The 14,247-nt window shown below is 42.2% G+C and overlaps 1 protein-coding gene across 1 annotated transcript; it reads left to right on the forward strand.

The window, feature by feature from the left end:
- Positions 1-4,833: 4,833 nt before the first annotated feature.
- LOC120048550 (zinc finger protein 850-like) lies at positions 4,834-9,445 on the forward strand. Its single transcript, XM_038994628.1, has one exon. It carries the CDS (start codon positions 4,921-4,923, stop codon positions 9,328-9,330), a length of 4,410 nt encoding a protein of 1,469 aa, XP_038850556.1. The 5' UTR covers positions 4,834-4,920; the 3' UTR covers positions 9,331-9,445.
- Positions 9,446-14,247: the final 4,802 nt, after the last annotated feature.

The raw sequence follows: 14,247 nt of genomic DNA on the forward strand, positions 1-14,247 counted from the left end.
CTATCCAAATATAACTAATAATATGCATATATTAGCAACTGGGACTGAGGAGCAGGCAGTTTACTCTGGGCACCTTATTCATCCAAGCTACTCAATACTGCCCCCAGCCATAAGAAGTTAACTTCTTGTTAATCCAGCCGCTGTGTCAGATTTCAAAAAGGCTTTACGGCAAAATCACACCCTGCGATTTTCTGAGGACAGCGTCCTGCATACAAAAGCATGAAAAACATATTTCAACCAGGCGGGTGCGCCACGAAGGTCAGAAATAGCGATATAATAAATGCCTTACCTTTTGTCTTCTTCTGTTGGCACTCAAAGGTCACAGATACATCGCAAATGGTCCTTTTGTTCGATAGTGTCCTTTATATCCATTAAAAACTCAGTTTAGCTGGTGCGCTTCAGTCAATAATCCACCCAGTTTCCCTCCATCAAAATGCATACAAAATTAATCCCAAACGTTACTAATAAACTTTCCCAAACAAGTCATTTTTCCAAAAACCAGCATGAAACTCTTTCTAAAGACTGTTGACATCTAGTGGAAGCCCTAGGAACTGCAATCTGGGAGGATTTAGCCTTATAATAAAAGTGACTGCCATTAAAAACAGTGATAGGCTGAAACTTTTTTGGGGGGGGGTGGTTTGTCCTCGGGGTTTCACCTGCCATATCAGTTCTGTTATACTCACATACATAATTTTAACAGTTTTAGATACTTTAGAGTGTTTTCTATCCAATTATATGCATAACCTAGCTTCTGGGCCTGAGTAACAGGCAGTTTACTTTGGGCACGCTTTTCATCTGGATGTAAAAATACTGCCCCCTACCTAACAGAGGTTAAATAAAAAATCTTCTTCCAGTACGGGTGAGTAATCCCTGTCCTGATATCTGGGAACTCTTTTTGTTCATAAGAGACGGTAGCAGAAACATTTTGTACAAAATAAGTTACAAATAATGCAAAAAAAAAACACAGTAGTACAAATGGTTAGGGGACCGTAAAATGGCAGCCACCTTTTCCGGCACCATTCTTCTCAATTCTTTTCTTGGAGACCTTCAATGCTGTGCCTCGATACAATCCTGTCTTGGAGCCCTATGGACAATTCCTTCGACCTCATGGCTTGGTTTTGCTCTGACATGCACTGTCAACTGTAGGACCTTATATAGACAGGTGTGTGCCTTTCCAAATCATGTCCAATTAATTGAATTTACCACAGGTGCACTCCAAGTTGTAGAAACATCTAAATGGAAACAGGATGCACCTGAGCTCAATTGAGTCTCATAGCAAAGGTTCTGAATACTTATGTAAATAGGGTATTTCTGTGTTTTTTTTATACATTTAAAAAATGACAACCTGTTTTTGTTTTGTCGTTATGGGGTATTGTGTGTAGATTGGAGGGGGGGGGGGGGTGATTTAATCCATTTTAGAATAAGGCTGTAACGTAACAAAATGTGGATAAGGAGAAGAAGTCTGAATACTTTCAGAATGCACTGTAGCTTTTGGGTTGTTTCTGGTCATTGCCATCTTACAACTGCTCTTAGCTGGTAGATCTCTCTAGTAAAGACTATGACGGTGTAGCCTAATACCCCTTTCTCTACCATGCCAACCAAGACTGTACTGTGCTGGCTAAGATATTTTCTTTTCACATTGTCCTTTCCAGCACAGTTCTAACAACTATGGTGGATGCATAATCAGGCCGGCAAAGTACAGCTTGGGTACAGGGCTCCACAAATGCTTCTAAATTGACTACCCTACCTCCACCAAGGAAAATGTCTGCAAACTGTGGGAAAATAAACATCTGGACAATCATTTTGCAGCCACCACAATGCCTATACTGAGCCAGAGGAGTTTGTGAATTTGAAATCCTTTTGTATTTCGACTCATGAACCTCTGCAAGCTCTGTTCCAATGACATTGGCCCATTCAGAAATGGTTAAATGTAATGACGCCCTGACTTGGTGTTACTTTCTATCAACATAAAAAAAAAATAGAAGACCAAATTTGATTACCTTTTCTGTTTTATTTTCTAGCTTCATGGGTAAATGTAGCCTTACCCACATCAACCTGGACCCCATACACACATGCTAAAGCAGGTGGTGAGTATTTGGTCCAATTGTTTTGCATGCAGAGACAAACGTGACAAATGCCTAACGAATGTAGACATTTGCCTTAATCTTGATATGGTGTACTCTCCTTGTACAGCTAACATTTGATCACCAATACCCACTTCGACCAAGGTATTTTAATGAACTGTATGTGGTATCAGTGTGTGCAATATTCAATATCTGTCATGTATATGTATTCTCTTTCAGGATTGGGTATTGGAAAACAGTGTTCCCAGGTCACCTGTGGAGGTCGAGCATGGCTCAAGGATTTAACACTTGTTTTCGGAACCTTCCGCCATTGTCGTCAGATTCAAGGACTTTGAATGTGCCTTTGGATTCTGAAGATAGTTTGGCGCACCACCTTGAAAGCCTCATTGAGCATAATGACCTTTCCAACACCGTGGTTTCACCGGAAAACATTTCCTCGGACTTGAACTTGAGTTCAAACTCTTTCTCAAATTCCAATACTAGTTCTGATTTTGTACAACAGAAATACTATGATGACGTCGTTTGGCAAGATGAGGGTCAACCAGTACATCATGAAGGTCAGTTTAATCACACAAGCAACAGCCTCTTTGCACCAGCTAGAGCAGCCAGTTCAAGTAATTGCCTCTCAACTTCAGGTGCAGACCTAAACCCCCATGATCTTAAACAAGAATGTGACTTATTGAACCCTTCCATTCCAGAGGACTACTCAGATGTTAGTAGCTGCTCAGAGTCCAATGTTGACAGGGCAGGGCCTTCTTGTGAAATGTTAAAAAATGGTTCAAATGATTCTCCACTGGTTGCAGATGACAAGAAGGAAAATGAATGTGCATGGAAGAGCCCAAAGATCAACACAGGTTCCCCAGAAAGCATGTCTACTTCAGAGAGTGAGGTAGAGGAGGATCAAGATGACCCCCCAGAGAAGGAAAAGGAGACATTCATGATGCAAGAGAATAAATACTCAAAGACCTCCGGTGCTCCAGAAAGCCTGTCTGTTTCAGAGGACGAGGGAGAAAGGGATCATCTGGATGGAGAAGCACATGAGAAAGATGAGACTTGCATGGAGCAAGATGGTCAACACACAGATTCTTCCTTGGGTACCGAAGAAAGCCAGACTGCCTCAGTGAATGAGAGAAAAGAGGAACTGGATGATGAAACACAGAATTCAGAAGAGGGATGCATGGAGGAAGAGGATCGGTACTCAAATGTCAGCAGCCTAGAGGGCCAAAATGAAGGAACCATTGTAAGAGAGAGCTTTAAAGAGAAAGAAGAGCATTCATTATCCCAAGGAAATATGGACTTGCAGGGTATCGATGCATCCAACGCTCAAGATTCTGCTCACAAGCTGAATGATAATACATGTGCCTTTGAATATCTGGATTCAGTTAAGGATAATGACTCTTTAAAGGTTGCTGGTCAAGAAAATGGCAAAAGTTCCTCTGTCATTTGTGGATTAGGCCTAGGGGGTAGCAATCAAACGTTTGAGTCTTGTTTGGAATTCCCTGAAAATCAATCGCTGAAAACTAGATTTCAGGAGATCGTTGGTAGTGGCACTCAAAGTACAAACTCAACCTATGAGGAAACTGCAAGTGATTCCATTCGTGGAAGTGGAGGGAAAGAGGATCACAGTAGCTTTGATTTTTTGGAGCGTTGTTTAGGTCTGAACAACTCCGGAACTGAACAAAAGTCCTGTATTGAAAATGAGTGGCTAAGACCTATCGATGAGTCAAATGTATCGTCTTGTCTGGAAGAGGACCAGGCATCCCAACAGAACCTAATGCGCCATATCGAGCCACCAGACCTTGTGAGAGCTGGTCTTGAAAACACAAGAGAGACATTTCATAAAGTATTCACGGCAGATGATGAGCAAGAACCCCCAGTGCTAAGTGAATGCTACGGTGAACCATTGTCAAGAGAAGATTGTATGAGTGACACCGAGGGCAATCTGGAAAGGGGGGAGACCGGGTCTATTGATTCAACTGAGTTGAACCAGGAGGGAGGAGATTCAACTATTGATAACATTGAAGACGAGAGGGATTTTGAGGACCAAGCAGCTCAGTTGAAATCCTCACTGCATATGAGGAAATGCATGCACCCTATTGTACTGCTCAGGAACTCTGAACTAAAAAATGACACAGATGGGGCTTACCAGTGTGCAGCGTGCCAACAGGCCACACAAAGTATAGACCATCTAATTGAGCACCACCATTGTAACCACTCTGAGAACAAATTCAATTTCTGTCAGACCTGTGGTACATACTTGACATGTGATTCACTAGCCAAGAAACATCAGTGTGGTATTATTGATGAAAATGCACAACTCTCTTCTAATATGAAACCCCAGAAGAGAAAATCAACCGAGCATGCTTTTCACAAATGTAGATACTGCACACAGACATTTTACAGATTCTGTGATTACAACAAGCATGTGCAGAGCCACTCGGGTAGAACTGAACACAAGTGTCATAGGTGTGGTTGTAACTTTTCACAATGTCGTAGTCTGAACAGACATTTACGTGAAAAGAAATGCCAGCGTCGAAGTTCGCAAGTTCCTGTTAAACAGATTCAAACAACCCCACGTATCAGCATTTACAAAAAGGGAACTGTACATCCATATGTCCTCCCACCAAACAGCCGCTATGCCAATCTTCCAGATTGTGTTGTGAAGCTAGTGGACATTTGCAAGGAGCATGTTTGTCGTCTTTGTGGGAAAAGCTTTGCAAGCAGTGCAAAACTCTACAAGCACGGATACAATGTACACCATACAAAAACTAGGTCATATAACGTTCGGCCTAAGTGTCAGAACACATACAGGTCATATAAGTGTCAGAAATGCCTGATGACATTCAATTATTCAAGCAATTTTAGCAGGCACAAGAAAAGATGCAAAGGAGCTGAGACGAATGAGAAATTCAAGTGCCCTCTCTGCCCACGCCTTTTCAAATATTCCTACAACCGGTCTCGCCATTTGCGCGAGCAGTGCATTAAAGACTTTACACAGGGAAGCTCGGGGAAAGTTGACATGAAATTTCGATGCCCCTTCTGCACCACCACCTTTACTAATGCTTCTAACCGACATAGACACATAAGACTGGTGTGCCTCAAGGAATATATACACAATGAGACTTCAAGGACCAAAGCTGAACGCCAGGAAAACGTGGCCCAGAAAGAAACACAAAAGCCGCCACTGAAAACAGCACTGAATCAAAATGAGCCAGGTCTCAAATGCAACTACTGTCCGGCCGTTTTTGCTCATTCTTCTGGAAAGTACAGACACATGAGGAAACACAGGTTGTTTGAAAACACTGGGAAAAAGATCAAGTTCAGGTATTCAAGCATAATTCCCATTTCTAACCAGTCCAAGGCTAGTATTGAGGAGCCCAAAGACGGTCCACTCTCCAGTGAAGCCAGCAGCCAGCCCTTTTCCTGTCTCTTCTGTGGAAAATGGTTTAACACTTCATATTCCCTGAAGAAACACATCTGTAGTATGCACATGGGTGACAAACCATATCGCTGCCTGGAATGTGGAAAACGTTTTGGGAAAGAAATCCATCTTGTTGCTCACAAAAAAGTGCACCAGCGAAGGATACAGTGTACTGTTTGCAAGAAGATACTTCCTACCATTGGGGACTTGATTCAACATAGGCAATCTCACATCAAAAAGGGCATGCTTCAGTGCCCAGACTGCCCATCGCAGTTCCAGTACCCCGTGTATCTTCTTCGACATATGGCATCACATCACAAACTTCAGCAAGAGCAGCCACTCAAAGAGAAAAAACAGAGGCACCCCTCAAAACTTGAGCCGCTTGGGTCCTTGCCACCAGTCAAAGAGCAGGAAGAGGAAGAAAAGTTGGGGTGCCCCCTATGCCCAGAGGTCTTTCACAGTGGCACAGAACTGAGTAGTCACTGCCTAAACCATGTATCGGAGTCCTCTTCAAGTCAGTGTCCGTTTTGTAAACGCCTCTTCTCTTCCCGCACATCTTTGGTGCGTCATATACGCATTCATACAGGGGAGAAACCATTTTCTTGTCAGAGTTGTGGAGCACCTTTTCGTCGAAAAGAATATCTCCAATTGCACCAAGAAAAGTGTCCAGGTCCACAAAGCAAGCAAGAACTGCCCACTATCAAAGAAAGTGAAGATGTCTCATCAAAATCTTTGGTGACAAGAATAAGGAAAGTATACAAATGTTCATACTGTCCTCGGGAATTTGAAAAATTGCCCCGTTTATTACTGCACCACAATGGCCACATGCAAAATACAGTAACCCCCTGTCCAAAATGTGGTAAATGTTACAGACAAAGGCGCAAGTTACATGAAAGACTTTGCAATGGCTCAAACATAAAATCTATAGAGCCAATCAGCACTGTCTGGCATCCTTGTAGGAATTGTGGGAGGAAGTTTTCAAGAGATTATAATCGAGATGTCCATGAGAGGATTTGCAACTCTGTAAAGCCCTTGCAAAAAACCACCAGCAATTCTGGCAACTCAAACATGCATCCTTGCAGGAATTGTGGAAAGTCCTTTACAAGGAGTGATAATCGGAATTTCCATGAGAAGACTTGCAACTCTGCCAAGCCCTTGCAAAAAAACACCATAGAAATTAGGACCAGTAGCAGGGACAAGTTGCAGCACAAATGCCCCCACTGTCCAAGCAAGTTCAAGTACAGAAGTTTTCTCCTGAGACATATTGGGTCACACACTGGAGAAAAATATCCATGCATGCACTGTGGTCACAGCTATGGAATCCAGTCACGATGCTTACAGCATGAAGCTTTCTGTGATGGTGTTAATAGACAAAAGCCACCAAGCGCCAGCCTTGGTGAATATAAGTGCAATATCTGCACAAAAATCTTCATGAAATCCCGAAACTTAAGGCGGCACATCCTAACGCACACAGAGGTAAAGCCATATCGCTGTAAGGCCTGTGACAGCTGTTTCTCCAGACATGATCATCTAAAACTGCACCAGAGTCGCTGCAAAGGGAAAAGACAACGTTTAGAGGTTCGCATTGCCAAAATTAGTCTTGCAGATGTTGGAAGGGGCTGGCAAAATAACCTGAACATTACCGATTCAGGAAAGCAACAAGGGTTTGACTGCAGCATATGTTCAAAGATCTTCCCCTCTCACAGCATTATGTCCCGACATATTGCCATGTCACATGCTATAAGAACCGTCAGTTCATTTACTCATGAAAAATCACTTAAGAGACATATAAGCATCAGTGCATGTCAAAGATTTTACGCAAAAACAAAGCTTTCAGAAAAGTTAAATGTTACAAGCCCACCATCTAGAGAGACAAACCGACTTCTACAGAGGATCCAGCTGCAATATAAAGACAAACGCAAATTCAAATGTACTTTTTGCCCTCGCCTTTTCAAAAGTGGTGAGCAATTGAGGGTGCACACCCGCCTGCATACAGGGGAGAAACCTTTTGGATGTTCTAATTGTGGTGAAAGATTTATCCGTAGGGACTACCTGCAGCGCCATTTGAACAGGTGCAAAGGGGAACCTCTTGACAGAGTGCTTTGTGACAGATGTGGCGACGTATTTTCGCAAGACGAACTCGAGAACCATCAACTGACATGTGTTGTCAAGTGTAAATCACCTGCCCGTAGTCGAACTGAGTCCACTGCTCGCAGTCCACCAAAAGGGTTCTCCTGTGCTAATTGCAGTGCCCGCTTCTTGCTGTTCTCACAGCTCCAGCAACACTTTCTCAACACGCATAGAGACACTCCAACAAATCAGGCTTCACATCTACAGGAGCAGTTGTCTAGCATGGTGAACATAAAAGAGGAGCCTATGGATGAAGGATATGGTGACACTTGGCAGAATAGTGATAACAATCTCATGCTTGATCAAGACAGTGATCCAAATGATACGAACAAACCCATTAAATGTCCACAGTGCAACTTGCACTTTGGAAATAAGGGTGGATTTGCCAGACACATGCGTTCACATTTAGGACAGTACCCATTCAACTGCAAGAAATGCAATAAAGGCTTTTGGAACAAAAACTTATGTCGGACACATGTAAGGAAATGTAGACTTGTAAAGGTCACGAAGGAAGAAGTTAACACTGACTCTGTAATTACTTCAGAGATGGATCCTACTCTTAAAGAGACTGTCCTAGTCTTCAACCAAGGTTCCAAAACAACAGGCACTGGGGTTTTGCAGACTAATTTCTCCTGCAAAGATGACTTGAAGGATTTAACACTGCAGAATTCCTCTGGAAATCAAGGCAAAGGAAGATCTTCCAATGATAGAAGACATAGTGGTCAACAAGTCCCAGGCAACAAGTACCAGTGCTCAGAGTGTGAAAGAAGTTTCACAGATGGGCTTCTGCTCATCAGCCATTTAGAGGACCATGGGCGTGAGGAGCTAGAAAGAAAAAAGAAATTCTGCCAGCCTTGTGGTAAGACGTTTGCTAATCCTTCAGACCTAGCAAGGCATATGAGAGGCCACTGGAATGAGAAGACCTTTTCTTGCCCAGAATGTCCACAGACTTTTCCCTGTCCTTCTGACCTTGACATCCATAGAACTTGTCATGACTCAAATAGACCATTTGTCTGCAAAGAGTGTCAACAAAGGTTTTGGACCAGTCAATCTTTAGAAAACCATCAAAGCCAAGCTCATTCAAAAGAACTAATTCATACATGCCATGTCTGTAACAAGAACTATTCAATCAGAAGTTCACTTGTTAAACATATTAGGATGAAGCATCAAACCCAGAAGAACATGGATGTTGTTATCCACGTGAAGGAAAAGGAGACAGCAGTGCAAGAGGAATTTGACATGGAAGTTGATGTGGATGGAGGAAGTAATGCAAGTAATGATGAAGATGAAAATGATGCTAATGAGGACAATGACTCTGACTCTGCTTCCCCTGCCATGTCTGTGGGAAAACGTTCACCACATCAGAAAGCCTTGAGGATCACCAACGCTGTCACCTCGGTGAAAAACCTCATGAGTGTGCAGAATGTGGCAAATGTTTTTTCCAGGCAGGACAACTGCAACAGCACCTTCGGAGCCACAAGTCTGAGTATCAGTGTCAAATATGTGGCAGAGGTTTTGTCTCACTCTTTGCTTTACGCAAACACAAGCATACTCATGGAAAGAGCCGTCAACACCGTTGCTCCAAGTGCCCGCTCAGCTTCACAGGGCCCTCGCAGCTGGCAGAGCACATGGGCACCCACCGCGATGACAATTTCCCTTGTGATATATGTGATTGCACATTCTCCTGCAAGATGAGTCGGGCAGAGCACCGGAAAATCCACACTGAGACAGAGGATGTTCCACCAGAGAGGACTGCATCCCCCTCTCCTATTGCCTCTTCCTCTACAATGAAGCACCTTCAATATCGTTGTGGGGTTTGTAATGAACTTTTCAAAGAACCAGAACAACTGTCTGAGCATGGGTGCATGGCTGCCAGAGAGCGACCTTTTTCATGCCATGAATGTAATAAGCATTTCTTGCAAGCGTCTCACTTAAATAAGCACGAGCTCAGTCACTACCAAATACCACAATCATACGTGTATCGGTGCAATCAATGCCAGATGAGTTTCAACGACCGTCACAATTTTGTCAGTCATTTAAATAAACACGGTGACGATGAGGCTGCAGCAGAAGCTCTGAAAGGAGGCTCAGTGACAAATGCTTGGGAAACTGTTTCAGAGAAGAGAACAATTTACAAATGCCCAATTTGCCCTCACAGGTTTGCTCATGCCATAGAATTGGCAAGTCACCTTTCAATACACTCTGAGAACACGTTTGCTTGCAGTGTTTGCAAGTTGACATTTCCCACCAAAAGCAAGCTTGCTGAACATGAGCGGAGCCATCTGACTGCTGCAACACAATACGAGTGCACTGAGTGTGGTCAGAGCTTCTTGGGCAGTGATTTCCCCCAGCATCACTGTGCACGTCAGCAACATGCTGTTATAGACCATGAACGCCCACCTATGTCTAATAGACGGTCAATGGAGGAAGAGGTGGATGTTGAGGAGGACTTCTTTAATTGTACTGTCTGCTTAATGCGATTCTCTTCTCGCGGTAGTCTCCAGCAGCATCTAAACAAAGAGCATCACAATGAACGGCCATTCAAGTGCCAGTCTTGTGGAAAGACCTTTGCTCTGAAGAGATATCTCAGAGACCATGAGCGAAGACAACATAAGTTTGGCACTGAACGAGCCCACCCGACATACAAAGCCACGGACAGTGAGAGCCAGTACAAGTGCTCAGTTTGCCCCAAAACATTAACCTCGGCACACGACCTGTCATTGCATATGAAAGTGCACACCGAACAGGAATCTGGAGGAGACCACCGTTGTGACATGTGCTACAAATCATTCAGTCGACTGTCTCTTCTCAGGCAGCATCAAGAAAGTCATGTTGGGCAAGTTGTATATGAATGCACAGAGTGTGACAAAGCGTTTGCTTTCCCACATCTTCTAGAGGAACATCAAAAGTCTCATGCTGCTGGACCATAAGTATTTTTCCCACCCTCAAAATCCTCACACTAACTAACTAAATGTAAAAAGACAAGTTTGACAATGGACATAGAAAATACCTCCTGCCTCACTGATTGTGTTCAATTATCCAATGAACTCAGTAATGTCAAAGAATTTTTTTTTTTCTGGTGCTGTTTGCAGTCATCAAGCAATTTTGTGTTCACACTTCCATCTTAATCGTTTAAAGTTTTTGATTGGCTCACAAGATGCTTAACTGTGTTTTTACCCCATGTCTTCTCAGAAATGTTTGGCCTACAACCTGGTTCGTGAAAAGGTTTATATTTCCAGATTTCCTCCTATTTTAACATTTTATATCTGGTCAGAACTGCAGTTCATTGATACTATTACTGATGAGCTCCTTTCCATAGAGCACTAATTTGTAATAGCCTCCATATTCAATTGTATATAGTTGTTTAAATGTCTTATATGCCCTGAATGCAATTACAAAAGTTTCAGTTCACGTTACACAAAGTGAAATGTAAGCTTTTGACAATGGAATAAATTCCTGACTCTGAAGAAGTGGAATGGGCTGTCATTGACAGTTTTAGGAATCCATATTGACCCCTTTTTTTCTTCTTTTTTTTTCTGCTTGCTAATCCATTACTCTGCCTAACCTTCTAAACATATTATCACTTAGACTTTAATAACGTGGGATACTTTTAGCCATGTATAATCCATGTAGCCCTTCTAAACATTTGAAAACTTTCCAAATCTAAAACCACAGCATTGTATATTATGTAAATATTACATGATCGTAAACCATTTAAGTATTTGACATGAAACTGACCATTGTTGTAAGCTATTAATTTTCCCTGTGTTAAACATTCTATCATTCATTCAAATGCCTTTAAATATGTGTTTTGATGTAGTAGTTCAAGGGCAACATTTGTTGACATTTTTTCCTTATTGGGTGTTACTTTTGTATGAATGGTATTTCAATCAAAAGAAATTAATAAACAAAATAAACCAGTCAACTGGTCATCTGATTCTTATTGATAACTTTATTTTAACTGAGTGTATGATTAGTCTTTTTGATTATAAAGTAAGAGGATCTTGAAACTGTAGTTGTCACAAGCAAAGTAATGTTTGCTCATGCATTGGTTATATATATATTTTTTTATGTTGACTTAATTAGATTTTACACTACATCTTTTGGAAATTTGAACGGGTAAAATCAATTGTGTCATGCCCATGTATGGCACAACATGTACACTCATACACTGAGTGTACAAAACCATAAGGAACACCTTCCTAATATTACGTTGCACCCCCTTGCCCTCAGAACAGCCTCAATTTGTCAGGGCATGGACTACAAGGTGTCAAAAGCGTTCCACAGGGATGCTGGCCAATGTTTATGTCAATGCTTCCCATAGTTGTCAAGTTGGCTGGATGTCCTTTGGGTGGTGGACCGTTTAAATATTTTTTATTTAATTTAACCTAATTTAACTAGGCAAGTCAGTTAAGAACAAATTCTTATTTACAATGACGGCTTACTCTGGCCAAACCCGGACTACGCTGGCCAATTGTGCGCACCCCTATGGGAATCCCAATAACAGCTGGATGTGATACAGCCTGGATTCTAACAAGGTACTATAGTGACGCCTCTTGCACTGAGATGCAGTGCCTTAGACCGCTGCGCCACTCTGGAGACCGAGCGATACACACGGGAAACTGTTGAGTGGAAAAACTCAGCAGCATTGCAGTTCTTGACACACTCAACCCTACCATACCCCGTTCAATGGCACTTAAATATTTTATCTTGCCCATTCACACTCTGAATGGCACACATGCACAATCCATGTCTCAATTGTATCTGGGCTTAAAATCCTTAAACCTGTCTCCTCTCCTTCATCTACACTGATTGGAAGTGTATTTAACAAGTGACCTCAATAAGGGATCATAGCTTTCACCTGGTCAGTCTGTTATGGAAAGAGCAGGTGTTCCTAATGTTTTGCACACTGTAGATTGTGTCCATCCATGTCTAATCAGTGATTGTGACAAAGGTTGTGTTTGTAACATATTCAAACAGTTAATGGGGCAATTGGCAGTTGCTACATCCATTTTTGGATTAATGATAGTGCCCTCAAAGTATTTATACTCCTTGACTTATTCCACATTTTGTTGTTACAGCAAAGCACCACCACAACATGATGCTGCCACCCCCGTGCTTCACGGTTGGGATGGTGTTCTTCGGCTTGCAATCTTCCCCCTTTTTCTTCCAAACGTAACAATGGTCATTATGGCCAAACAATTCTATTTTTGTTTCATCAGACCAGAGGACATTTCTCCAAAAAGTACGATCTTCGTCCCCATGTGCAGTTGCAAACCGTAGTCTGGCTTTTTTATGGCGGTTTTGGAGCAGTGGCTTCCTTGCTGGTTATGTCAATATAGGACTATTTTTACTGTGGCTATAGATACTTTTGTACCTGTTTCCTCCAGCATCTTCACAAGGTCCTTTGCTGTTCTGGGATTGATTTGCACTTTTCGCACCAAAGTACGTTCATCTCTAGGAGACAGAACGTGTCTCCTTCCTGAGCGGTATGACAGCTGAGTGGTCCCATGGTGTTTATACTTGCGTACTATTGTTTGTACAGATTAACATGGTACCTTCAGGGGTTTGGAAATTTCTCCCAAGGATGAACCAGACTTGTGGAGGTCTACAAAAAAAATGTTGAGGTCTTGGCTGATTTATTTTGATTTTCCCATGATGTCAAGCAAAGAGACACTGAGTTTGAAGGTTGGCCTTGAAATACATCCACAGGTACACCTCCAATTGACTCAAATTATGTCACGACTTCCGCCGAAGTCAGGTCCTCTCCTTGTTCGGGCGGCGCCAGTCTTCTAGCCATCGTCGGTCCACTTTTCATTTTCCATCTGTTTTGTCTTGTTTTTCCACACCTGGTTTCAATTCCCTCATTTACTTGTGTATTTAACCCTCTGTTCCCCCCATGTCTTTGTGTGGGATTGTTTATTGTAGTGCTTGTGCACATTCCCCGTGAGCGCACGACGGGTTATTCTTGTGCCCATTTATCTTGTTGTTCTGGATGCTGTTGGTTTTGCTTAATAAATCTACGGTTATTACCCAGTTCTGCTCTCCTGCGCCTGACTTCTCTGCCGCCAATTACGCACCCTGCTACAAATTATGTCAATTAGCCTATCAGGAACTTCTGAAGCCATGTCATCATTTTCTGGAATTTTCCAAGTTGTTTAAAGGGACAGTCAACTTAGTGTATGTAAACTTCTGACCCACTGGAATTGTGATATAGTGAATTATAAGTGAAATAATCTGTAAACAATTGTTGGAAAAAATACTTGTCATGCACAAAGTAGATGTCCTAATCGACTTAACAAAACTAGTTTGTTAACAAGAAATTTGTGGAGTGGTCAAAAAACTAGTTTTAATGACTCCAACCTAAATGTATGTAAACTTCCGACTTCAACTGTATGTATTCACAACCCTGAGTCAATACTTTGTAGAAGCACCTTTTGGCAGCGATTACTGCTGAGTTTTTCTGGGTACGTCTAAGAGATTTCCACAACGGAATTGTGCAACGTTTTCCCACTATTCTTTTCAAAATTCTTTAAGCTCTGTGAAATTGGTTGTTTATCATTGCCCGACAACCACTTTCAGGTCTTGCCAAAGATTTAAGTAGATTTAAGT

The sequence above is a fragment of the Salvelinus namaycush genome, chromosome 5, assembly GCF_016432855.1.
Source record: "Salvelinus namaycush isolate Seneca chromosome 5, SaNama_1.0, whole genome shotgun sequence".
Lineage (NCBI taxonomy): Eukaryota > Metazoa > Chordata > Actinopteri > Salmoniformes > Salmonidae > Salvelinus > Salvelinus namaycush.